General features: G+C 37.7%; 1 protein-coding gene across 10 annotated transcripts in view; it reads left to right on the top strand.

Moving 5' to 3' along the window:
• Positions 1 to 27,372, top strand: part of PRRC2C (proline rich coiled-coil 2C) — a 98,709-nt gene that overhangs the window by 33,583 nt on the left and 37,754 nt on the right. For all 10 annotated transcript variants that reach the window (XM_082834642.1, XM_082834643.1, XM_082834640.1 and 7 more), the window contains exons 6-16: positions 613 to 833; positions 4,986 to 5,068; positions 5,666 to 5,799; positions 5,880 to 5,967; positions 6,996 to 7,140; positions 8,663 to 8,716; positions 13,074 to 13,707; positions 20,015 to 20,184; positions 20,640 to 20,889; positions 21,912 to 22,122; positions 23,335 to 25,578. In XM_082834642.1, coding sequence (XP_082690768.1) covers positions 613 to 833; positions 4,986 to 5,068; positions 5,666 to 5,799; positions 5,880 to 5,967; positions 6,996 to 7,140; positions 8,663 to 8,716; positions 13,074 to 13,707; positions 20,015 to 20,184; positions 20,640 to 20,889; positions 21,912 to 22,122; positions 23,335 to 25,578 — 4,234 coding nt within the window. The remainder of the gene's footprint in view (positions 1 to 612; positions 834 to 4,985; positions 5,069 to 5,665; positions 5,800 to 5,879; positions 5,968 to 6,995; positions 7,141 to 8,662; positions 8,717 to 13,073; positions 13,708 to 20,014; positions 20,185 to 20,639; positions 20,890 to 21,911; positions 22,123 to 23,334; positions 25,579 to 27,372) is intronic.

Below are 27,372 nucleotides of genomic sequence, written 5' to 3'. Positions count from 1 at the left end.
ATGAGAGCATGCATCACTGTCAATCCTTCTGGGTTATGGAACTCCCTCTGCCCTTCTTCAGGACACCTCAGGTATAACAGTGATTTTAATCTCGGTATCAAAAATTGGTGAAGCTTAATAGGGAAGTTCTAATATTTTCTTCCCTGACCCCAGTATTTGCTTTTGGTGGTACCCTCTGAGGCAGGGGTCCCCAACCCTTGGGCCGCAGACCAGTACCAGTCCACAGCCTGTTAGGAACCAGGCCACACAGCAGGAGGTGAGCGGCTGGCGAGTGAGGAAACTTCATCTGCCGCTCCCCATCACTCGCATTACCACCTGAACCATTAACCCCCTCCCCCTGTTCGTGGAAAAATTGTCTTCCATGAAACCAGTCCCTGGTGGCAAAAAGGTTGGGGACCGCTGCTCTGAGGTACATCCTCTCTGCTTTGGAAGCCACTGCTCTTGACTACCTAAACACCTTCAAAGTCTAAATTTCTAGTACAGCCTAGATTAGACTTTCACTATTCCTTCACTATGCTTACTTGCTTAACTTCTCTTGAAATGTGCCTGGTTTGCTTTCACTCTGTTCCATTTTCAGATTTTTTTCTTATTTTTTCTCTCTCTTCATACCAGATGTTGCTTGTTGGAGAGATGGTGGTAAATCTGCTAGTTCGCCTTTAACATCTGACCAAGATGAAAAGTCTGGCCAGGATGAAAGCACGGCTGGAACATCAGAGCAAAATGATATCCTCAAAGTGGTGGAAAAGAGGATAGCTTGTGGTCCTCCACAGGCTAAACTGAATGGACAACAGCCTGCGCTTGCTTCTCAATACAGAGCTATGATGCCTTCTTACGTGAGTATTGTTGAATCAGCAAGTGGTTAAAAAAGAGGTTTTTGATCTGGATTCCAAGGAAAGAATTGGAATGGGAAAAAGTTGAAGTCTTTATTTTCATTAACATCTAACTAAAAATTAAAATTTTCTTTGATTATGAATTTAGGAATCAAATCACAGAAAGTATCAGTACCCATGTTTTATCCTTAGGGATCATAGGTATTTTCATATCACATTACATTGTTTTTAGGTATTGCAAATATTGTTTATACTCAGCATTCCTTCAAAATAGTTATTAGTGTTATTTAATGAAGCACATACATTACTGTATCACAAATTTGTTTTTTAAATATTGTGGTAACAGAATTTTAGTATAATTGTTTCCTTAGTAATACTGTGTTTTTAATTATACATTTAAAAACATTTCTGTGAGAAGAGGTCCGTAAGATTTATCAGACTGCCAGAGGGGTTGTTCATGGCACAAGAAAAGGATAATACCTGCTTTAGTTCTAAAGTTTTTATTAGTATACCTTGAATTTTTTAAAAAAACTTTTTATAATGGAATATTTTTAACATTCAAAAATAGAAATGATAAAAGAAAGCGTGAGCTTTCTTCCTCCCATAACTACCATACATCTTCAATGGTTATCGATTTGTGGTCCATCTTTTTTACCTGTTTCTCACCACCTGGGATTACTAAAATCCTAGATATATCATCTCATCCATATATATTTTAGGTTATATTTTAAAAGATAAAGACTAGGGAAACGTCCACAGTGCCATTACCACACCTAAAAAGAAATTCTTATTTATTTATTTATTCATTTAATTTTTTTTTTTTTTGGCTGCGTGGGGTCTTCGTTGCTGCGTGCAGGCTTTCTCTAGTTGTGGTGAGCGGGAGCTACTCTTTGTTGAGGTGCATGGGCTTCTCATTGCAGTGGCTTCTCTTATTGTGGAACACAGGCTCTAGGCTTGCGGGCTTCAGTAGTTGCGGCATGTGAGCTCAGTAGTTGTGGCATGTGAACTCAGTAGTTGTGGCTTGCAGGCTCTAGAGCGCAGGCTCAGTAATTGTGGCACACAGGCTTAATTGCTCCGCGGCATGTGGGATCTTCTTGGACCAGGGATCGAACCCGTGTCCCCTGCATTGGCAGGTGGATTCTTAACCACTGTGCCACCAGGGAAGTCCCTGAAAATTCTTTTTAAAATACCAAGTCAATATTCTAGTTTCCCTGATTATCTCATAATTAGGATCCAGGTAACATCTATTCTTGAGATGGTTTATATTTTTGTTAGTAATCTTGTTATCTATGGGTACCTCTTTTCCTTTATCGCTTGTTTTCTTTGGAGCATATCTATTACAATTTATTTGTTTTCCTGTGCAGTTTCTCATAGTCTGGATTTTGCTGATTCCATCTTTGTAGTTTCATTTAATATATACTTCTGAGGGGAATTCCCTGGCAGTCCAGTGGTTAAGACTCCACACTCGCAATACAGGCACAGGTTCGATCCCTGGTCAGGGAACTAAGATCCTGCATGCCACACGGTGCAGCCAAAAAGAAAAAAAGAAAAAAGAAACAAAACTTAATAGTGGTTGCTTCTTGGGCAGGGGAAATTTAAAAAATAAACAAATATATATATATTCACACACACACACACACACACACGCACACGCACACGCACACACATATATATATACTTTTGACCCCCATATTTCCTATAAATTAGTAGTTAGATTTGGTGCCCTCATTCATTCGTTTGCTCTCAGTCTACTGTGAAATTATATGGCAAGTTACATGTGCTCAAGTAAATAACTTTACATTTTTTGAGAAAACCATTAATCTCAAAGGAAAGAACAATCTAGTTCATGCATTTATTTTTCTTATTACTTAACTCCTAAGTAGTCAAGGTCCAACCATATTTTTTGTTTTTTCTTTGTATCATTATTACTTAACCATTCTAAGGTAGAGGGAAATAAATTATTAAATACAATTACTTGTTAAATATTTTCTTAAAAATTTGGGGTGTATGATAAAACAGTCTTATGTGCTAACCTGACCTTGAATAATGATTTGCATCCAAATACTTGTCTCCTAAGATTTTTCAAATTGTGCTTCCAAGGACCCCTGCCTGAATTTCCGGGCGTAGGGGTGGAATGGGATAAGGGGGAAAGGTGAGACCAAGTGAGCTTTGTTCCCAATTTCATCAATGAGTTTATTCAAATAAAACGTTTCACTAAACAAAAACATTTAAAACACCATTATTATGTGTTGAGAACTTATAGTTGTTTCTGCATTTTTTTTTTTTTTTCTGGCTGTGTTGGGTCTTCGTTGCTGTGCGCAGGCTTTCTCTAGTTGCGCGAGCATGGGCTACTCTTCGTTGCAGTGTGTGGGCTTCTAATTGTGGTGGCTTCTCGTTGCGGAGCACAGGCTCTAGGCGTGTGGGCTTCAGTAGTTGCGGCATGCAGGTCCTAGAGCACATGGGCTTCAGTAGTTGCGGCGTGCAGGCTCAGGAGTTGCAGCGTACGGGCTCTAGGGCACACAGGCTTCTGTAGTTGTGGCTCGCAGGCTCTAAAAAGTTGGCGTGTATGTAACTCTAGTGCAGGCTCAGTAGTTGTGGTGCAGGGCTTAGTTGCTCTGTGGCATGTGGGATCTTCCAAGACTAGGAATCAAACCCATGTGCCCTGCATTGGCAGGCGGATTCTTAACCACTGCTTCTTGTTGCGGAGCACAGGCTCTAGGCACGGGCTTCAGTAGTTGCGGCACGTGGGCCCTAGAGTGCATGGGATTCAGTAGTTGGGGCGTGCGGGCTCTAGGGCACGCAGGCTTCAGTAATTGTGGCTCGCAGGCTCTAAAAAGTTGGGGTGTATGCAACTCTAGTGCAGGCTCAGTAGTTGTGGCACACGGGCTTAGTTGCTCCGTGGCATGTGGGATCTTCCAGGACTAGGAATCAAACCCGTGTCCCCTGCATTGGCAGGCGGATTCTTAACCACTGCACCACCAGGGGAGTCCCCTGTTTATGCAGTTTTTGTGGCAAATTCCTAAATTTCAAACATTTATTAATACCACATGAAATTAATATCTATGCCTAAATAATCAGAAAGATCTAATTCAACTTATCCTATGAACATTTGCCTCCAATAGTGTATTTGCTAATTTCAGTGTAAAGTGTGATGCAACCGAAAATTCTCCAGAGTGTTCCCCAAACAAAAAGCGTCTCCTGTTGTGTTTCAGCTGTTGCTTATCTTAATTAACTTTTGCTCCAACCCTGCTTAGAAATTTCTTATTTACACAGCACAATCATATAAACATAGCCTTTCTTCTAGTATAAAGTAATTCCCTCATCAGTTTTTTTTAAAGAAAAACTAAACTATTTCAGGATATAAATTATGTATTTAAGATAATACAATTTCATTTTTTTAAACATAATTTAACCTGGATATAAGCAAATAGTAAATAATCAAGCACTCCTTGACACTTCTTCCCTTCCAAATCATAGGATGTATCCTTTGGTGTTATTATTTGACTTCATAATCTTAGAATTCTCCTAAAGTCAGATTCTCAAAGCCAAGTTCCCGTGGAGAGCATCATCTTTGGGCCTCTGTATATAATTACTATCTGTGTAATGACTCAGAATCCACCTATGCCCCACCCATAGAAAATCTCTCAATTAGCTCCCTACCCACTTCCTCCTTCAACTCTGTTGGGTTATGGACTGTCCTTTTATCTGAACTGAGTTCCTCTTTATCAGCAAATCTGCAAATCTACTCTTGCATTAGGATGAGGTCTCACATTACATCATGTCAAGTATTGATATTTGAACTTGGTTAAGAAACTGAAGTTTTCTGGGGTGCATGCATGTCGTCGTTTTTACTTTTTCATTTCAGTACACAGTCATTTTTATGTAACTTAATTAATGGGATAACAGAAGTTCTTAATAAAATGTGTCCTAGTTATTACCTGTATTTGTAATGACTTGGTGGAGGCAGTAGATATTTAAATGGCTTGTTATTGAGGGTGAATGATCATCTATACCAGTAGATAAAATTATTTATTGACAGTACTGTTTATTTTAATCATTTCTATAAATTATAATTTCAGGCTTAGTCAGGGTGATCTTTTTTTAAAAAAATAACTGGGTAGCTAGATTTTATCAATTTTTGTTTCTTTTATACAGATGTTTCAGCAGTATCCAAGGATGGCCTATCCTCCTCTACATGGTCCCATGAGGTTTCCACCTTCTTTAACTGAAACAAACAAGTAAGACTATTAAATGATTAAAGTTTGCAGGGTATATGTATACTTGTTAAGATTTTCTGGAGGTTGAGTGGATTATGGGGATTTATTTTTCTGTCCTCAAGGTGCATTTGCCATTAACAAGTAATTGGCTAACTTTCGTAAGACAGAACAAAAATACTTTATTCTTCTAAAACTTTAAATCAGCTGACATAAAATTCTAAAAACTGAAAATTGTGGCCCCAAAAATGGATGGCACTTGTTTACTCCTTCCTTCCATGATGTTGATAACCCCCATTCTCTTTTTTTCTGGCTTAGTGTATTTTGAGATTAGTATTAGTCTTAGCCATATCATCCTTTAACATATATTTGTTTTATTTTAGATGTTTGAAAACTTTGCTATTAAATATCTGCATAAGAAATATAATTATGTATTGTCTTAAATTTCTTTGTTAATTTTATAATCTCTTCATACATGTCAGGTGCAAAATATTTTGTATATCACGGTATAGAAAACTAATGCTGAATTGAAATGAACTAAATTCCAGTCTTTTAATATTTTCCTAATTTAGTATCATTAAAACTTAGTATCCTTTTCTCTCATAACCTGTCACTGGTTAGAGGCCTTCGAGGAAGAGGCCCACCTCCTTCATGGGCCTCTGAGCCTGAACGCCCCTCCATCCTTAGTGCATCAGAACTGAAGGAGCTTGATAAATTTGATAATCTAGATGCTGAAGCTGATGAAGGTTGGGCAGGTAAGAGGCAAGATTAATTAAGCACTTTTAGTTTTTAGATGCTTTGAAACAGTCAATCTGAGTTCTCCTTAATTTAATAGGTGCTCAGATGGAAGTAGATTATACAGAACAGCTGAATTTCAGTGATGATGATGAGCAGGGAAGTAGTAGTCCTAAAGAAAACAACAGGTAAGTTGTGATATCTCTCACTAATAATAGTATGAATTTGTTGATGTGACATGAGCCATTTACGCAGAGAGGTTTCATTAATAGGTATTTGTTCCCCGCTTACAGAATTTCTACATTCTACTCCAAGGAGTTTTACTGAGTGGGAAGGCGATTAATGAGCCAAATTTTAAAAGTACAGATAATCAAGGAATTAAGAGTTTGATGTTTCTAAAGAAAATACATATTTTTAAAAAGAAGCTATTGAGATGCTTGTCATCTAATTGGAAATATTTTGAGAAACCGTATTTGGGACCATTTAAAACTTGTTACTTACTTGACCTGATCCATATTTATAAAATTGGAGAAAAATTACTTGGGTTACAACAGCTGCTTCAAGTCTGATTTTTTTAAACTTAGCAAGGAGCAGTAAGGTCTTTGAAAATAGGAGCTTTTTCTCTTTTTTTCTGGAATATAGGGGCATCAGAGTCAGGAATATATGGGTTATGTAACATAAAAATTGGGCTCTTAAGATAAACAGGAGTTTGCATGTACATATTGGTATAATTTTTCAGCCATAGTGTTATAATACACTGCTGTTTCATGATCAGTTGTGAGATGCCTACTAAGAATACTGTAGTTTGATTTCTCTTTTCCATTAAATCAGAACAAATTAGAATACATTAATTAATTAATTATCTGGAATATTAGTTGTGTTCAGATGAGAGTTTTGGGTGGGGGTAATAGAAAATGATGGAATCATATTGTGTGTCAAGTGTGAGTGTCCGTATTTGATAAGTACTATATCGCATCTTGTATCTTGTGGTGATAATCTGGCCAAGCCCAGGCCCCATCACATTATAGATATATAGCATATATTTCTTGAATGAATAAATTAACACTGCTAGGTTACAACACCATCTCATTCCTTGATACATTTTCCCCCTGAAATTGTATGGAAATAATGTCTTTTTTACGTTGAGAAAATGCATTTACTTATGGTACATTCTGTCCACTCTATTTTTTATTTCACCTGGATTTTGATTCTTCAGTGAGGATCAAGGTTCAAAAGCCTCTGTAAACACTGAAAACCGAAAAGAAGCAGATGAAGTTTTCAACACTAAGTCATCTTCTCAGATACCTGCCCATCCATCAGTAGCAAAAGGTCCCTATGGGAAAGGACCTCCACTTAATCAGGTTTGTTGGACTCATGGAGATTCCTGTCACTGCAGACAAGTGACAAGGATGAATTAATCATAATCATAGAGTTAGTTGGAAAAAGACCTAGGGAATGGAAACTATATATTTTTTCTTAAATAGCTCTAGACCTAAACCATAATTTTATTCCATACCAACAGGAATTATCAATGCAGTAGCTAAAATTATAAAGTAGAAACTAAAGTTTCACTCTTCCTTCTTAGAGCAGCTTGGGCATGTCAGAGTGGAGGGATAAATTGTTTTTCCAAACTAACATAACTGAAGTGCTTTATAGTTTACTGAATGCTTTGTAAATCCTAGTTAGTATTCATGTGTGAAATTGTATGTTACCTGAGTAGGGAAATCACACTAGGGAGTAGAGCAATCTATGTAGTCGGAGCCATTTTGAAGAATGTTGTTAAAAAGGGGGAAGTATGTAGGCAACAGATACACTTGATCCTACCTCAAAGATGTAGCAAGAACTGCACTGCAAAGTGAGAATTTAACAGGGTTATCTTCCAGAGAGCCTACTTAAGTAATTCATAGTATGCTCAGCATGTATTTGTTGAATTCATACCAAACAGATGGAGGAATCGGTGCCTTCAGGGAGGTAAAAGTAAGTAGCTAACAGTGCCGTGATAGGGTGCACATAGTTCTTAGAAAATTCTATGTAAAACATTTCACAAAAGACTTGATACTTGAAGCAGGAATTAGCCAGTAAACAGAGGGAAGAGGGTGCTTCCAAGCAGTGGGAACATGTTCAGGGTGGAGAAGTATAGTAAAGCATGGCCTAATCAAGAAGTCCCCAACAGTTTGACGTGGGAGAGGAGTAAGAGAGCTATGTAAGAACTAGTAGTTGTTAAGTCTTGTATTCTATACAAGAGGTTTGAATTTTATTCTTAAGGCATTGGTTAGCCATTGGAAAATAAATTTGTGAATTCTGGAAAAGAAGGATTTTTAAAGTAATTTTTAAATAAAATCTGTTGTTTTGTGTGATTTTTAACTTACTGGCATAATGGGGAATGATAAAAGAATAGAAAAATATAGACCATATCTTGATGTTTTGATTTGTGTGCGTGTGACACTGATATGTATAATAACAAGTGAATAGTCTATATATATCTGGTTCCAATGTTTTAGATGTTTCTTTTCCTTATATAAATTTGAAAGGTTTAGTTTGCCATTAGAAAAAATATTGGGTTTATGTAAATAAAAATTTGAAATTAGAGGCATACTTCTTCACAGCCAGATTACCTGGGCTAAAATTCTAGAATTTGTACACTAAGATTCTACTCTTAACAAAGTTAATTTGAGATTGTAACCTTAATTAAAGTGGCTGAGTGATTGTATAGAACACAAAGTTATTTTGTAGAGACTGATGTACTTTTATTTAAAAAGAGAAAAGGATAAAGATGTTTTACTTTTTGCAGTCTTTTGGTCTCACTGAAAAACATTGCAATCAGAAATATTTCAAGTAGATATTTTTTATCTTACTTTGTAAAAATCCTTTTCTTTATAATAGGAACGTGGACCATCTTCACACTTGCCACCACCTCCAAAGTTGCTTGCACAGCAGGTAAATTTTAACTAAATGCTTGTTAATGGTCTGTGTGTATTATTCGCCCTATTTGTTTTAATGGAAACGTCCTCTGTGTGTTTCTTATTTATAATTTTTATGAAACAGTTGTTGACTTTACTTTGTAGCTCCTGCACGTCTTCCTCTTTAGCCTGTCCCTCTTCCTTCTCAGCTGATAAGCATATTCCTGATTTTTCTAAGAAAATAAGAAGCAGCTCTTCTTCCCATTTGAGTACCCTTCCTGGTCTGACTTCTTTCCTGTTGCCCTTGCTCCTGAGGACGACCCTTCTACTTGTTCTCTGGATCCCATCTTCTATCAGTTACCAGTAATATTCTCTCTCATCTTTAAAAAAAAGTTTTAAACACCAACCCTTCTTTAACTCCCACTACACTCCATTTCCCCAGTTTCCTACCTGTATCTCTGTTCCCCTTCATGGCAAAATTGTTTTAGTGAGCTGTTTACACTTACTGGCTTCACTTTGTCTCTCATTAACCCTCTCCAGTTATGTTCTCATCTCCCCACTATACCTTTGAAACTGTTAGTATCAAGGTTAGTAATGACTGTTGCATCTTGCCAAATACAGTTCTCTTGTATTCATTTACAAGATTACTCATCTCAGCAGCAGTTGACATAGTTAATCTTTTCATCCCTCCATCCTTCTTAAAACTTTTTGAAAACTTGCTTTTGAGACATCATACTGTTTTGTTCTCTTTTTAAAATTTATATTCCTTTTGGACCTCCTATACTTAAACCTTTGGGTGTCGGAGGGCTTAGGGCTGTGTTCTCATTTCTTTTTCTAACTATATTCTTTCCCTGGGGGATCATCTGATGGCACTCAGTAAGTTTCTTGAGCCCTTAAAGCTCTATCCTGACTTCGAAAGTCATGTATTCAACAGTCGGCTCAGCATTTCCACTTGGATCTCTGGTAGATATCTGACAGTTAATAGTCCAAACCATAACAACCCCCACCCACACTTAGGCAGTTCAGCTACTGTCTTCCCTATCTTAGATAATGACATTGCTGAGGTTAAAACGTGGAAGTCACTCTTAAATCTTTCTTCTTTTTTACCTTACATCCAACCTAATCTATCAGCAAATTGTCACCTCTACCTTTAGAATATATTCCTATACTGAGTACTTGCTGCCACCAGATATATTTCATTTGGACTTAACAGGTCGTCTTGTTTTCCTGTCTTGCTGCCTTCTCACCCACTACGTCCACCCCGAATTCTCCTATAGCAGATATAACTTTAAATATGTATATATTTATATATCTTATATTACATGTATATGTTTTACATATATACACACACACACACACACAAACACATACATGCATGCACTAGGTCAGTTATTCCTTGCTCAGGTTCTTTTCATGGTCTTTAAAGTTTCTGTCTCCTTTTCTGACTTCATCTACTTTTCTCCCTCTCTGTTCTTACCACACAAGCTTTATTGCTCTTGTTTTAATTTTACCCTCAAGACATGTTATTTGCTGTTGCTTCTAACCAGAAGACTCTTTCCGAGGTTCTTGCTGTGTTCAAGTTCTTTGCTCAGGTGTTAACAATGCACAGGCCTTCCCTGATCACTGTACAGTGACAGTGCACATACCATCACCATCACCGTCATCTCCACCAGTCATTTTCCTTTTAACCACTGAATGCTCTTTGTAGCATTTCTATACACATAGAAGCTAAAACTAAAACATCTAGCAGAAAATGTAGAAGAAAGTCTTTATGAACTTGGGCCAACAAAAATGTCTTAGATAAGACAAAAAATGCAAGAATTAGAAAGAAAAAGGAAATCGATCAGTTGGACTTTGAAATACATCTCTAAGGCGAAGAAAAGATATCACAGGAAAAATATTAATACATTTGACGAAGAACTTGTATGGGGGTGTGTGTGTATTTAAAAGCCCTTACAAGTCAATAATAAGACAAAAAGTCCAACAAAATGATTTGGACATTCACTTCATAAAATAAGGTATACAAATGGCCAATAAGCACATGAAAAGATGTTCAATATCTTTAGTCAGCAGGAAAATGGAAAGTAAAACCACATTGAAATTCTGTTACACATCCAGAATTTAAAAGGCTGATGACACCAAATATTGGGGAGGATGCAGAGCAGGTGATACCCTCATATATTGCTCATGGAGCTGTAAAACCTTGTAATCAATTTGGAAAACAGTTTGGCAGTTTCTTATAAAGTGAAACACATAGTTACTATATGACTTGGCAGTTCCACTCTTAGGTATTCATCTAAGAGGAATGAAAACATACATTTACACAAAGACTTAGGCATGAATGACCATAGCTGTCTTATATCTAGTTAAAAAAAAACTAGGAGCGGGCTCCCCTGGTGGCGCAGTGGTTGAGAGTCCGCCTGCCGATGCTGGGGACACAGGTTCATGCCCCGATCCGGGAAGATCCCACATGCCGCGGGGCGGCTAGGCCCGTGAGCCATGGCCGCTGAGCCTGCACGTCTGGAGCCTGTGCTCCGCAACTGGAGAGGCCACAACAGTGAGAGGCCCGCGTACCGCAAAAAAACAAAACAACAACAACAAAAAAACTAGAAGCAATCCGTATGTTCATCCACAGATGAAACAATATGCCTATGATGCCATACTATGCAGCAATAGAATGGAGTAAACTCCTGCTACACACAGTGACCTCAGAACCATTACCCTGAATGCAAGAAGCCAGATATAAAACAGAATATAACTTGATGTATCATTTTTGTGAAATTTTAGGAAAGGCAGATCTACTCTATACTGCCAGAAGTAGATTGCTGGTTGCTTGAGGTCAGGGATGCAGGCAGAGGACTGATGAAAATGCTATATGTTGATTGGGGCAGTAGTTACCTAAGTTTATCATTTGTCCAAACTCATCAAACTATACAGTTAAAATATATATATCACATTTTATGTAAATTATACTTCAGTGAAGTTGCTTTTTAAAAAATGCTTACTCTCTGAGTTTACAGTGTAAATTAGGTGTGTTTATATAATTACTTTGTTTTTGCAGCTTGTCTTTCAAGCTATAGATGAAGTAACTAAATACCAGAGAGATTAAACGGTTTGCCTAAGACAGCACTGTTAGTAAATGGTAGTCTGGATTCATGGTTTGTTTGGGTTTTTTGTTTTGTATTCAGTCCAGTGTTTTCACCATATCGTTATTTTCTCTTTTGTAGGGATTCTGACTAATGGCTTTTAAGGTTTCTTCACCCTAATACTATTAAAAATCTTTTTTGTGGCTGCGTCGCTGAGCACGGGCTTCTCATTGCAGTGGCTTCTCTTGTTGCGGAGAACGGGCTCTAGGTGCTCAGGCTTCAGTAGTTACAGCACATGGACTCAGTAGTTGTGGCACGTGGGCCCTAGAGCACGTGCACTTCAGTAGTTGCGGTGTGTGGGCTCATAGTTGCGGCATGTGGGCTCTAGAGTGCAAGCTCAGTAGCTGTGGCGCATGGGCTTAGTTGCTCCACGGCATGTGGGATCTTCCCAGACCAGGGCTCAAACCTGTGTCCCCTGCATTGACAGGCGGATTCTTAGCTGCTGCGCCACCACAGAAGTCTCCAAAATCAATATCTTTTAAACAAATTTTTTAGTTCCTTGATATTGCAGCTCTTCATGTGCTTTTTTTCATCCTGCTTGTCTTTGCAAAGTTGCTGGCATTTTTAGGCTTTGTAGTAATTGTTTCAGAACACGTTAGTTGAAAATTAAATCATTAATACTCAGCTTCTCAGGTCATCCTCCCATTCTTCACCATGGGATCTAGATACGCCTTTCTGGATCTTTCAGTTTAAAGATAGAATTCTCTCTACCCAAGCTGCTTTTTAGGAATTTCCTCTCCTTTGGCATGTCAGCAGCAGCAATATCTCCATGTCCTTCACTTAGCATCTTTGACTCTGTGCTCTTTCCTTGTAACTGTATCTCAACCTTATCAGGGCTTATGTGGTGCCATGTTGCATCTTTATGGACTTCTTTTCTCCCTCTTTAGGCATTCCATCTCTGGAAGTTCCTGCTACAGCACTCACATTCTAAATTTCCTTTGTCTCTAAATATAGATTTTGAAATTCATGTTGTGGCAATTTCTAATTTCATTCAACAAATACTGAGTGAGCAGTAATGTCTGGCACAGTAAATAGGTACACGCTCAGTAAATATTTATTAGATGGCTGGATTAATTATTCTCGAAAATTAACTAGATTTACTATTTTCCCCACATTGTTACTTGTTTACATTTTAACGTGTATGTTTTTCAGGAAAATTTCTGACACACTGGAGAATTTTGCTCCTGCTCCGTGTCTGATATATCCTTTGTTGTCATACTCATCTGATAATTTATCTTAATGTTTCAGCATCCTCCTCCAGACCGACAGGGAGTACCTGGAAGACCAGGCCCTTTCCCCCCTAAGCAACAGGTTCCGGATGAAGATGAAATATGGAAGCAAAGAAGAAGACAACAGTCAGAACTTTCTGCAGCAGTGGAACGTGCTCGTAAACGGCGTGAAGAGGAAGAGCGAAGAATGGAAGAGCAAAGGAAAGCAGCATGTGCAGAGAAGCTTAAACGATTAGACGAAAAGCTTGGTATAGTGGACAAACAACCCTCTCCAGAGGAAATTAGAGAAAGGGAGCGAGAAAAAGAACGAGAAAAGGAACGGGAACGTGAGAAAGAACTTGAAAAAGAACAAGAATGGGAGCGAGAGAAGGAGCGGGAAAAAGAAAGGGAAAGGCAACAGGAGAAGGAAAAAGAACTGGAGCGAGAGCAGGAAATACAGAGAGAAATGGAGAAGGAAAGAAAGCAAGAAAAAGAGAAAGAACTAGAACGGCAGCAAGAAAAGGAAAAAGAACTGCAGAAGATGAAAGAACAGGAAAAGGAATGTGAGTTGGAGAAGAAAGAAAGGGAGAAAGTGGAGGAAAAAATTGAACACAAAGAACCTACTTTAGAGCCTATGGTAGAAAAACCAGAAAGTGAAAACAGCTGTAACAAAGGTATGACAGTCTTGTTTGTCTTTATATAAGCTTTACAAAAGGCTTCATGTTACATGTGGATATTGGATATTTTTGTATTTTTAAAATATGAAATCCGAATAAAAGTGATTAGTGTTTTTTGGATAAGGTTGAATTTTATTGGATACTTTAAAATGTTTTTTTCTGTAATTTTTTTATTATGATAAAATACATGTAACATAAAGTTTAACATCGTAACCATTTTTAGGTGTACAGTTCAGTGGTATTAAAAACATTCATAATGAACCATCACTACCATCCATCTCCAGAACTCTTTTCATCTTTTTTTTTTTTTTTTTTGTGGTACGCGGGCCTCTCACTGTTGTGGCCTCTCCCGTTGCGGAGCACAGGCTCCAGACGCGCAGGCTCAGCGGCCATGGCTCACGGGCCCAGCCGCTCCATGGCATGTGGGATCTTCCTGGACCGGGGCATGAACCCACGTCCCCTGCATCGGCAGGCGGACTCTCAACCACTGCGCCACCAGGGAGGCCCCTCTTTTCATCTTCTTAAATTGAAATTCTGTATCCATTAAACAGTAATGGTAACTCTCCCCAGCCCCTCCCTGGATGGTGATTCTGCTTTCTTTCTGTGTAAGTTTGACTATTCTCAGTACCTCACGTAAGTGGAATCATACAGTATTTGTCATTTTGTAACTGGCTTTTTTTGCTTAGCATAATGTCCTTAAGTTTCGTCCATTGTAGCATATTACAGAATTTCCTACCTTTTTAAGGCTACTAATCATCATATAAATACACACACACACCACATTTTGCTTACCCAATCTGTTGATGGACACTTGGGTTGATTCCATGTTTTACCTATTTTAAATAACACTGATGTGACTGTGAGTGTACAGATATCTCTTTGAGACCCTGCTTTCATTTATTTTGAGCACAGGCATACCTCAGAGATGTTGCAGGTTAGGTACCAGACCATTGCAATAAAGCAGATATGGCAATAAAGCAAGTCACATGAATTTTTTGGTTTCCCAGTGCATATAAAAGTTATGTTTACACTATTCTATAGACTATTAAGTGTGCAGTAGCATTTTGTCTAAAAATATATATATGCTGTATGTACATACCTTAACTTAAAAATACTTTATTGCTAAAAATGCTAACCATCAATGAGCCTTCAGTGAGCCATGATCTTTTTGCTGTGGGGGTGAGGGAGGGTCTTGCCTCAGTATTGATGGCTGCTGACTGATCAGGGTGCTGAGGTGGGGGTGCTGTGGCAATGTCTTAAAATAAGACAACAGTGAAGTTTGCCACATCGATTGACTCTTCCTTTCACAAATGATTTCTTTGTAACATCCGTTCTGTTTGATAGCATTTATCCATAGTAGATCTTCTTTCAAAATTGGAGTCAATCCTCTCAAACCCTGCCAATGCTTCACCAACTAAGTTTATGTAATAATGTTCTAAATCCTTGGTTGTCATTTCAACAGGCTTCACAGCATCTTCACTAGGAGTAGATTCCATCTCAAGAAAGCACTTTCTTTGCTCATCTGTTGGAAGCAGCTCCTTATCCATTCAAGTTTTATTGTAATATTGCAGCAATTCCACCATATCTCAGGCTCCACTTCTAATTCTAGTTCTCTTGTTGTTTCCACCACATCTGCAGTTACTTCCTCCACTGCAGTGTTGAATCCCTCAAAATTATCCAGTACTAAGTTGAATAAAAGTGGCAAAAGGAGGCACCCTTGTCTTGTTCCTCATCCTACAAAAAAAGCTTTGTCAACATTGAGTGTGGTATTAGCTGTGGGTTTCTCATAAGTGGATTTTATTCTGTTGAGGTAGTTTCCTTCTGTTCCTAGTTTGAGTATTTTTATCATAAAAATGTGTTGAATTTTGTCGAATCCTTTTCTGTGTTAATTGTGATGATCATGTGTTATTTTCCCTTCATTCTGTCAGCGTATAATATATTGATCGATTTTTGTATGTTAAACCATCCTTGCATCCCAGGAATATATCCCACTTGGTAAATGGTGTATAACACTTTCAGTATACTGCTAAATTCTGTTTTCTAGTATTGTGTCGAGAATTTTTGCATCAGTGTTCGTAAGAGATATTTGTCTGTAGTTTTCTTGTAGTGTTCTTGTTTGGCTTTGGTATCAAGGTGATGCTGGCCTTATAAATGAGTTAGGAAGTGTTCCCTCCTCTTCAGTTTTTTGGAAAAGTTTGAGAATAATTGATGTTATTTGTTTAAATGTTTGGTGGAATTCGCCAGTGAAGCCATCAGGTCCAGGGCTTTTCTTTGTCGTGAGAATTTTGATTACCAAGTCAGTCTCCTTACTAGTTAAAAGTCTATTCACATTTTCTATTTCTTTGTGACTTAGTCTTGGTAGATTTTTTGTTTTTAGGAATTTGTACATTTCATCTAGGTTATCCAGTTTGTTGGTGTACAATTGTCCATAATTCTCTCATAATCCTTTTTATTTCTGTAGAATTGGTAGTATTGTCCCCATTTTCACTTCTAATTTTAGTAACTTGAGTCTCCTTTTTTCCTTAGTTCACCCCCTCCCCACCCCACTAAAGATTTGTCAATTTTGTTGATCTTGTCAACGAGCTAACTTTTGTTTTCATTGATTTTTCTCTGTTTTTCTATTCTCTTATTTTCTTGATCTCTGCTGTGATTTTTATTTCCTTCTAGTAACCTTGGGTTTAGTTTGTTCTTCTTATTCTCATTCCTTAAGTCATAACTCTAGGTTACTGATTTGAGAGCTTTCCTGTTTTTTAATGTAAGCATTTATAGCTATAAATTTCCCTCTTTGCTTTGCTTTTGCTGCATCCCAGAAGTTTTGGTATGTTGTGCTTTTGTTTTCATTCATCTCATAGGTATTTTCCAATTTCCCTTGCACTTTCTTTTTTGATCTTTTGGCTGTTAAAGAGTGTATTGTTTAATTTCCACAGATTTGTGAATTGTTCAGGTTTACTTCTGGTGATTTCTAACTTCATTCCATTGTGGTTAGAGAAAATATTTTATGTGATGTCTATCTTTTTAACTCTTGAGAGTTGATTTGTGGCCTAATGTGATCTGTCTTGGAAATGTCCCTCGAGAAAAATGTGTATGCTGTTTTGGGGTAGAGTGTTCTGTATATGTCTGTTGGATCTAGTTGGTTTATTAAGTCCTCTTTCCTTATTTATCTTCTGTGTGGCTATTTTAGCCATTATTGGAATTGGAATGTTGAAGCCACTATTTTTTTATATATATAAATTTGTTTGTTTGTTTATTTTTGGTTGCGTTGGGTCTTCGTTGCTGCACACGGGCTTTCTCTAGTTGCTGCAAGCTTGTGGGTACTCTTCGTTGCAGTGCGCAGGCTTCTCACTGTGATGGCTTCTCTTGTTGTGGAGCACAGGCTCTAGGCACATGGGCTCAGTAGTTGTGGTTCACGGGCTCTAGAGTGCAGGCTCAGTAGTTGTGACACATGGGCTTAGTTGCTCTGCAGCATGCGGGATCTTCCTGGACCAGGGCTCGAAGCTGTGTCCCCTGCACTGGCAGGTGGATTCTTAACCACTGAACCACCAGGGAAGACCGAAGCCTCTGACTATTAATGTGCAACTATTTATCCCCTTAATTCTGTCAGTATCTTGCTTCATACGTTTTGATGGTCTGTTACTAGGTGTATAAGTGTTTTATAATTGTTGTATCTTGCAGTATTGAACCTTTTATTAGTATTTAATGACTTTCTTTATCTCTTGTAAAACTTCTTTGATTTAAAGTCAATTTTGGGGCTTCCCTGGTGGCGCAGTGGTTGAGAGTCCGCCTGCCGATGCAGGGGACGCGGGTTCGTGCCCCGGTCCAGGAAGGTCCCACATGCCGTGGAGCGGCTGGGCCTGTGAGCCATGGCCGCTGAGCCTGCACGTCGGGAGCCTGTGCTCCGCAACGGGAGAGACCACAACAGTGAGAGGCCCGCGTACCATAAAAAAAATAAAAATAAAATAAAGTCCATTTTGTCTCATGTTAGTGTAGCCACCCTGCTCTCTTTTGGTTACTGTTTCCATGGACTATCTTTGTCCATCTTTTCATTTTCAATTTATTTATATATTTGGATCTAAAGTGAGTTTATTGTAGATACCATACAGTTAGATGACCTTTAATTCTATTTTGTCTGCAAAATTGTATTAGCTTCATAGTTAGGAGATGCTGATTCTTCTACTCTTTTCTGATTCCAAGACATTTAACTACTAAATAAAATCTCATTTGTTCACATGTGTTAATACCTCTAAAACTTAAGTTGAATAGAGGTTAATGGGAATTTTGGATTGTCATAATTAAATGACTGTACTCAGTTCATAATTTCATATTTGTTTTTCTACCAGTGAGAATAGAAAAGCTTCCACAGGTCATTTATAAGCTTACCAGACAGTAATTATGCTTTTTGAAAAGAGCCTTTGCTGGACTTCCCTGGCAGTCCAGTGGTTAAGACTCTGCGCTTCTACCTCAGGCGGCATGGGTTCAACCCCTGATTGGGGAACTAAGGTCCTGCAAGCCACACAGCGCTGCCCAAAAAAACCCAAAGCCTTTGTTAGCTATAATCAGCTTTTTTGTTCTTTCCCAACTTAGCTTATAAACTCTAATTAATAAAACTTTGCTCCAAACTTGCTGTAAAATTCAGTCTTAATGAATAGCTTGAGTTAACAGTGATTTAAAATAGAAATAGTTTTATTTCAGTATATTTTCTGTTACGGAAATACTGAAATTTTTTTTACCTCAAAACCCATGCTCTTTCTATAAGACCCTGCTGCTTGAAGTTATAAAGCTGTTTAAAGTTTTGCTTTAAGTTTTTATCTATATTCTGGGTTACCTTCAAACTTGGTCCTTAATGTAACTATAAAAAGGGTAAGAGTGTTTTATCTCAATTTTTTTAAAAAAATAAGATACAGCCCATGTGGATTATTTGTTTAGTTACCAGATTTCACAAATTTTTATATTAAGCAGTCTAGAGATAAGTTGATATTGATAATGGGCTTTTATTATATATCTTAAGCACTTTGCTCAAAACACTCAAAAAAGGTAAAGTAAAATTTCTCACCACAGAAATGAAAAACATTTGTATACTTTAAAATTGATGAATTCTGAAAGAGAACAACCTTAGGGAATCTCATTCACAGTTAATGAGAAAGGACCATGGATCAGAAATAAGGAAATGCATTTTAGTCCTAGTTCTGCCAGTGAATACATGTAATGACCCTGATTAATTAATTTAACCATCAGCAGCCACTATATATACTTAATTAATTATGCTTTTGTTTTTAATAATCGTTATTTAGTGATACTTTTATTTTCATTCACATTTTATATGTCTTCTGATGGCAGTTTAATTTTAGCTGGGTTTATCATGAGATGTACCCATTTCATTTTTAAATGTTGCACCTACTTGGCTCTCTTTTCTCGCTAATATTTTATTTTTTTAGCATTTTTAATATTGAATGTAATACAGACAAAATGTGATTTGTGATTCTTTACTGCATCGTTTTACCATTGGCATTACATTAGCTTTCCCATTAAAATCCACCCCTAATTATCTGAGAAAAGAATTTATAATATGCATGGCTTTGTAGTTGTGACAAATGGCATTCTCTAGAATGTATATATGGCTCTGGTTTTCTTTGGGATGAGAACATTTTTTGTGTGTGGGGGATGTGTGTGATTCTCCTTCTCATGTATCATAATTGATACCCTTTACATAAAATAATGATTTTTAAACTCTGATGACAACAGAGTGATCGCCATCTATCTTCAGATATATCACAGAATAATGATTTATATATTTGAAGATAGCTGGTGATCACTGTTGTCATCAGACTTAGATTCATTAGTTTTCTTTATAGATAACATCCCCTGATCAAAAAAATTTTTAAGTAAACCAGTGTGTTCTATTTTAAGTATTTATAGGCCATTTATGTTTTCACCTAAGTCCTAGAGGACCCCAAGTAAATTTTGACAGTAGTGTTAATATTTAGTGAAACAGTGCAAAATAGGTAGTATTTGAAATGGTTTATTATCACAAAATATCAAATACAGACATTTGTATGGTAAAGCATTTGGGCATGTGATTTCTGTCTTAAGAATCCAGCTTTGAGAAGGTCTAGGGTTTTGTTAATCTAATGTTACCTCATTGATGGTTACCAATATTAAAATACAAAAGTGTTTTAGAGTAAGGATGCTTTCTTCCTTGTAAACTTTTTAAATATATCAATCTAATTATTTCACTCCAGTACAAACAACATGTATTTGTCAAGTGTCGTTGATGAGTATAATTATCTTTCACCTTTTCTTTGGGCAGAGGATGACCCAGTTTTCAGTAGACAAGATAACAATCGCAGTGAAAAAGAGACCACACAAGCAGCACATGAAACAGAACCAGAGTCAGGGTCTCAGCCTCGGCCTGCTATATTATCTGGCTATTTTAAACAGTTTCAGAAGTCTTTACCACCACGATTCCAGCGGCAGCAGGTAACAATAAAAACATTTTATCTTGTATGTGTGATTAAAAAGGTTTATTGTTAAGTAGTATAAGAAATAATTTGACATAAAACTCAAAATACACAAAGCATACAAATTTTCCCTGAAAAATTTCCTCCTTTTAAATTAGTAAAAGTTTGTTGATAAGGGCTTTACTGTGAAACTTCTGTGTCGTTCCTTTTTTCCATCTGCCTCATTTATAGAAACCATCTTCCTTTCTAGGAAGTGGTTTCTGCAGTATAATTAATGAGTGATTAGTTGCTTAAGTCACGTGTAAGGCAAAATGTCATAACTTATTCTTTATTCTTTTGTCTTGCCACCTCTCACTGTCAAATGTGTTTGGAATTCTTTTCCCTCAAGGTTTCAAAAAAGCCTGTTTTCTGATTGATTGTATTAATTTATCACATGGAACTAAAGTCTCAGATGTAGGGTTCTTCTTTTTTTAGGAACAGATGAAACAGCAGCAGTGGCAGCAGCAGCAGCAGCAAGGTGTACTTCCACAAACGGTTCCTTCACAGCCATCCAGTGGTGCTGTCCCTCCACCACCACACAGACCTCTTTACCAGGCCATGCAGCCTCACCCTCAGCATTTGGCTTCTATGGGTTTTGATCCAAGGTGGCTCATGATGCAGTCATACATGGATCCGCGAATGATATCAGGTAGACCTGCTATGGATATTCCACCCATTCATCCTGGTAAGTTTAAGTTGGCATTGTCTCATGGCTCACTTGCAGTTTTGCAAGTTCAAAGTTTTTCATTTTCCCCACGTTTTTAGTCTTAATTCCTTTGAGAGTTATAATCTAGTCAGAACTTAAATAGGACTTTTTAATCATAAAATTATGTGTCTTCTCTCAGCACAGAGTAGTTAAATGCCAGGTACTGTACCAACAGTGTGGTAAGACCAAAGAGAAAATATATTTTCTCTCTTGCAAATACTATTTTAAAATTTTCAGGTGGAAAATTGCTATCTTAGTTATAATATCTGTTATTCGCTACATTGTTTTTATTCTTTCAGGTGTTTCAGCATTTGAATTTTGTCCATATATTATATATTACAGCTTTTCAATTTTCTCTGTCATTTGCCAGCCTAACACTTGGATTTCCTAATAGTTTAGCTAAAAACAAATAAAATAGCAGTCTTTATCAGAATAAATCCAGATAATCCAGTACCAAGGCAGTCTAGAGGAAAATTTAGAGGTGACAAAAATATGATCAAGAATCACATCTTTATTTTAAAATTTACACTGAAAATTTTAAATTTAAGAGGCATAATTTATAGCATATTGATCAACTAAACTAGATTAATGGGATTTTCTATAGAAAATGTTTTTCTGAAAATTTATCACTTGGTGTAATTCTCATAATGTTTAACATGCGTAGAGTCACGGTGCTTGTTATCTGATTTTTATAGGCATTATCTTTTCTTTCCTTTAAAGTAAAATAGGCTGTTCTTATGGTTTTGCTTGCTTTGCTTCCTCAATTTTTAAATCTATTTAAAAGCAACGATAAAAATCTCATTCACAAAAAAACTCAATATAATTTTCACTGATTATTTTTTTGAATTAATCAGTTTTACTTGCCAAAAGTATTTCTTTGGTTTAAATATAGAATGTCCAAATAGTAATTAAGTAATAATGTAGATTCTACGTCTATAATGATTTTGTTTCCTTCGTTCTCCTACCCCCACTCCGCAATCTTTTTCTGATCTTTTGTATAGGAATGATGCCTCCTAAGCCATTAATGAGAAGAGACCAGATGGAAGGGTCACCGAGCAGCTCTGAGTCATTTGAGCATATAGCTCGCTCTGCAAGAGATCATGCAGTTTCCCTTTCTGAGCCTCGTATGATGTGGGGGTCAGATCCCTATCCTCATACTGAGCCTCAGCAGGCCACCACTCCCAAGGCAACAGAAGAACCTGAGGATATAAGGTAATTATTAAAATTATTAGTAGACCAATAGAATATTGTGGGGAAACGAAAACTGTGTAGTCTCTCTGAAGATCTTTCTGATTTAGGACTGAGCCACCGATCTGATTTTCTCCCATTTTAGTATGCCTTATTTCATTCTAGGACGTATTTTCCTTTTTCTGGCATTTCTGTATTGATTAGGGCATTTTGTAACGTAGTTCTGTACACTTAGTTAAATGCTGAAATTCAGTGGTAGATGTTAAAATTGGCAAGATTCTGCTGTTGATTAAGTACTTGACATGTAATGTGGCTAAAGTGTGGATGTAGTTCTTCCACTAACGAGAAATATGGTAGACATTTAATTATCGATATCTTATGGAAGTTTTCTAAGGCTGAGTTGAGGACAAACACTAATTTACAGAGTTACTATGAAGTGTCAGACAATTGGTGATCTCTAACAGTTTATAACCATGAAGTTAGAACTTCTGCCCTTTTAAGGAGTATGTTATGGTGTTTTAAAATTCTGATTCAGTGGGAAAGATGGACCTACTCTAGTGCACTCTCGTTATAAGTGGAAATGACTAGTTTCGGTCTTAAAAATTCACATCAGCATGGTCTAAACTTCCTCTTAAGGAATGAGCTTCATTTGTTTTTAATTGTGGGGGTAGAAACATAGCATATCTGCCCTCCTATCAGAATTTTAAGTGTGTAGTATAAGCATAATGTTGTACAACAGATCTCTAGAACTTTTTAATCTTGCACAACTGAAATTTTTTACCCATTTAATCATACTCATTTCCGCCTTCCTCTTAGTCCCTGGCAATCGCCTTCTGTGTGGATGAGTTTGATTACATTATATAGTATATATAAGTGGAATCATGCAGCATTTGTCCTTCTGTGACTGGTTTATTTCACTTAGTGTAATGTCCTCATCCATGACATAGCATATAGCAGGATTTTCTTTCTTTTTTTAATACTAAACAACATTCTATTGTATGCATTTACCACATTTTCTTAAGCCATTCATCTGTCGGTAGGCATTTAGGTTGTTTCTATCTGTTGGCTATCATGAATAATGTTGCACTAAACTTTTTATAGAGACATATAAAGCTCTTTATGATTAGAATCCATTTTTTTCTTTTTAAATTAGAGGGGTTATTTTGCTGTACATGTACCTGTGAGAAAGATTTTTGCCTTGATGGCTGTTATTTCTTTGAATTCTCCTTATCATAGGCCTGAAGCCCCATTGGATCAGGAACAGATAACTGCTGCTTATCCAGTAGAACATAGTCAGTTAGAGGCTCATCCAAAAGCAGACTTTGTCAGAGAATCAAGTGAGACAGAAGTACAGAAGTTTTTAAGCAGATCAGTGGAAGACATTAGACCTCATCATACTGACACAAATAATCAGCCTGCTTGTTTTGATGTACCTGATCAAAAGACTGTATCCACTCAAGAAGAGCGAATTTCAGCTGGAGAAAGTCAGCCTGCCCGGAAAAGAAGTGTTTCCCATGGATCTAACCATACTCAAAAATCAGAGGAGCAGAGAAATGAGCCATCTGCAAGCATTCCTAAAGTAACTAGCAGATGCATTGATTCAAAAGAACCAGCAGAAAGGTCAGAGGAAAAACCAAAAAAAGAGGGCTTTATACGATCTTCTGAAGGACCAAAACCTGAAAAACTGTATAAATCTAAATCGGAAACTCGTTGGGGCCCAAGGCCTAGCTCCAACAGAAGAGAAGAAGGTAATGATAGGCCTGTGAGAAGATCAGGTCCTATTAAAAAACCTATACTTAGAGATATGAAAGAAGAACGAGAGCAAAGGAAGGAGAAAGAAGGAGAAAAGGTCACCGAAAAAATGGCAAAACCTGAAAAGACAGAAAAGAAAGAGCCTCTTCCTCCACCCCCACCACCTGTAGCACCGCTTCAGCCACAGTCGGTTCCACTGCCACCTCAACCAGAACCAGAGAAATTTCCTTCAGTAGAAACTTCACCTTCAACTTTGGTGCAAAAGCCACCTCAGGATACTGAGAAGCCTTTGGAACCTGTAAGTAGTGTTGAGGTAGAGCCTGCAGCTAAAACTGTAAACCAGCAAACTGTCACAGCACCAACAGTCAAGGAAGAAAAGCAACCTGAGAAAGTCATCAGCAAAGACCTTGTTACAGAGAGGTCTCGACCAGATTTAAGACCAACAGCTAAGAAAGAATCAGCTTTACCCCCTAGGGCCTATTGGAAAGAAGCTAGAGATAGAGATTGGTTTCCAGATCAAGGGTACAGAGGTCGAGGCCGAGGTGAATATTACTCCAGGGGGCGAAGCTATAGAGGCTCTTATGGAGGGCGTGGCCGGGGTGGTAGAGGACACACTCGAGACTATCCTCAGTATAGAGACAGTAAGCCACGAGCAGAGCATGTGCCCCCAGGGCCCCTCAGACAGCGAGAAGAAAGTGAAACACGAAGTGAGAGCTCTGATTTTGAAGTAGTTCCCAAAAGAAGAAGACAGCGAGGTTCAGAGACTGACACGGACAGTGAAATTCATGAAAGTGCAAGTGACAAGGATAGTTTAAGCAAAGGTAAACTTCCCAAAAGAGAGGAACGGTCTGAAAACAAAAAACCTGTAAAGCCTCCATCTTCTTTCAAGCCTGAAAATCATGTCCGAATAGATAGTAGACCTCTAGAAAAAACTTTTGTAAGGGATGATGATAAATCTAAACCAGGCTTCCTTCCTAAAGGAGAGCCTACAAGGCGAGGCAGAGGGGGAACATTCAGACGTGGTGGAAGGGATCCTGGAGGTCGCCCGTCACGCCCTTCCACTTTACGAAGACCTGCTTATCGGGACAATCAGTGGAACCCAAGGCAGGCAGAAGCTCCTAAACCAGATGATGGAGAGCCACCAAGAAGACATGAGCAGTTTATTCCTATGCCAGCAGATAAACGGCCTCCAAAATTTGAGCGAAAATTTGACCCAGCTAGGGAGAGGCCCCGAAGGCAGCGTCCTACCCGACCACCGAGGCAAGATAAACCTCCCCGATTTAGACGGCTAAGAGAGAGGGAGGCTGCTTCAAAAACCAATGAGGTGGCAGTGCCCACAAATGGCACAGTTAGTAATGTGGTTCAAGAACCAGTTAATACTGCTGGGGATGTTTCTGGGAATAAGACACCAGACTTATCTAATCAGAACTCTTCAGATCAGGCAAATGAAGAATGGGAAACAGCTTCTGAAAGCAGTGATTTCAATGAGAGGCGCGAAAGGGATGAAAAAAAAAATGCTGATTTGAATGCACAAGTGGTTGTAAAGGCTGGAGAGAATGTTTTACCTCCAAAAAGGGAAATAGCAAAGAGAAGTTTTTCTAGTCAGAGACCTGGCATAGATCGCCAGAATCGGCGTGGCAACAATGGTCCACCCAAATCCGGAAGGAATTTCTCAGGTCCTAGGAATGAAAGAAGAAGTGGCCCACCATCAAAAAGTGGAAAACGAGGGTGAGTATTTTGTGTTAGATATAATTACTTATGCAACTTCTCTCTTTTTTTTTTTTTGGCCGCCATGCGGCTTGTGGGATCTTAGTTCCCTGACCAGGGATTGAACCTGGGCCCTCCGCAGTGAAAGCACAGAGTCCTAACCACTGGACCACCAGGGAATTCCCTAGTTTTGTACCTTTAGCGAAGCTAAAAGTATACTTCTTGGTTGAACTGTGCAAAGGAACTAGTCTATAGAGGGCCAAGACATTCTTCTCCTAGAATTTTTTTCTATTCTAAAAGTGTAAGGGTGCTTGAGAAAGAGGTTAGTGTGTCTCAGGAGTCTGCCTGTTGTTACGTTACATTTCCCAAAAGAGTCCTGTTAGGAATTTGTAGGTTTGGGAAAATCTACACACCTAGGGCAGGACCTATACAGTGTCTTCCATTTGGTAAATCATCTTACTGATGATGAGCAGCCTGCCTTTCTTTCTTGGTTTCTCTTTGGAAAACTGGTGCTCACAGGTGTCCTCTGGGACTTAAATTAATATGTTGTAACCATATACAGTCACTCTGTACTGGTTTCTAGAGAGTGAATGTTGAAACTTAAGGATAAATTATATTCCTCACTCAAGTTGCAACCTACAATAAATGATCCAGCTTAGAGAGAGGCCTAGAAAGCAAAGTCCTGCCCAACCACCAAGGCTACCAGTAACATAAATACCATGTCATTGGTGGTGTTTTTAAAAGAATTTTTCTCAGCTATGCTAAACTTGGTCTGTTTTTTTAAATATTAAAATGTTGGTTATAGTAAATAATTATTATTATGTTTAGTATTAGGAAACATTATAAAGTAGCATTATTCCTAGTTTTAAATCTAGACTCTGGTATTTACTAGTGGTATAAACTCTGCTTCCTCACCAGTAAAAGGGGGAGAAAGTAATAGTACTTATAAAAATGTGTGAAGATTTAGTGACATGATATTTGTGAAACACTTAATGTAACACCTGGTATATAGTAAGCAACTATTATTATGGCCTGCCCGTTTGTTCTTTTTTTTTTAAAACCAATTCCCAGATTTGCAGCCTGAGCTGGTAGGAAATTTATTAGGGCAAAGTATCTTAATCTGCATTGGTTAGTTACTGACACTTAGCATTTCAGGTTACTATACCAGTCAGCGAAAATATTTTTGCTTTCTGATAAATTAGACGAAGTTCCAGGGAAATAATACTACCAGTTGTGTTTGAGTACCTGCTTAACACAGAATTTAAATCTCCCTTTAAAAGTCAAAAGAATAGGATAACATATAAGTTAAAATAACAACGTATCAATAGTTGTTGACTGTAACCAAACTATTAGAATTTCAAGTAATAATACTCAAGGGAAAAATTGATCAGATTTGTGTGCACTGTAGATCTCAACTACTTAGCAAGACTTTTGTGCTATGTAGATGATAACAACTTTGAATCTGCAGAAATAGCAGTTACTGGCTGTAGTGAAATGAATGTTTTGCAAGAGTCCCATTTAGAAGAAATGAATTCATTCTTCACCTGTTTGAGGTCATGCTTTTTGTCAGGCTCTTGTTAAGCTTTTATCTTGAGTAATACTATAGACTGAGCTGGAAATGAATTGGTAAGGCCATTTTTCATGGTGTATTTTCATGAAGTTTTTATAAAATGAACCCAAGAAAAGAATCTGTTAGGTAAAAAAAAAACCCTGTAGAAATACCTTTGGTTTTGTGACGTGAATCGTTTCCATATTAAAACTGGTTTTTAAAATGTTTACATGTATATAAATCTGATTGAGCTTTTAAAAAAAAAC

This window comes from Leucopleurus acutus, assembly GCF_964270905.1.
Source record: "Leucopleurus acutus genome assembly, chromosome: 2".
NCBI classification, from domain to species: domain Eukaryota; kingdom Metazoa; phylum Chordata; class Mammalia; order Artiodactyla; family Delphinidae; genus Leucopleurus; species Leucopleurus acutus.
This window is presented reverse-complemented; position numbering and strand designations above follow the sequence as displayed.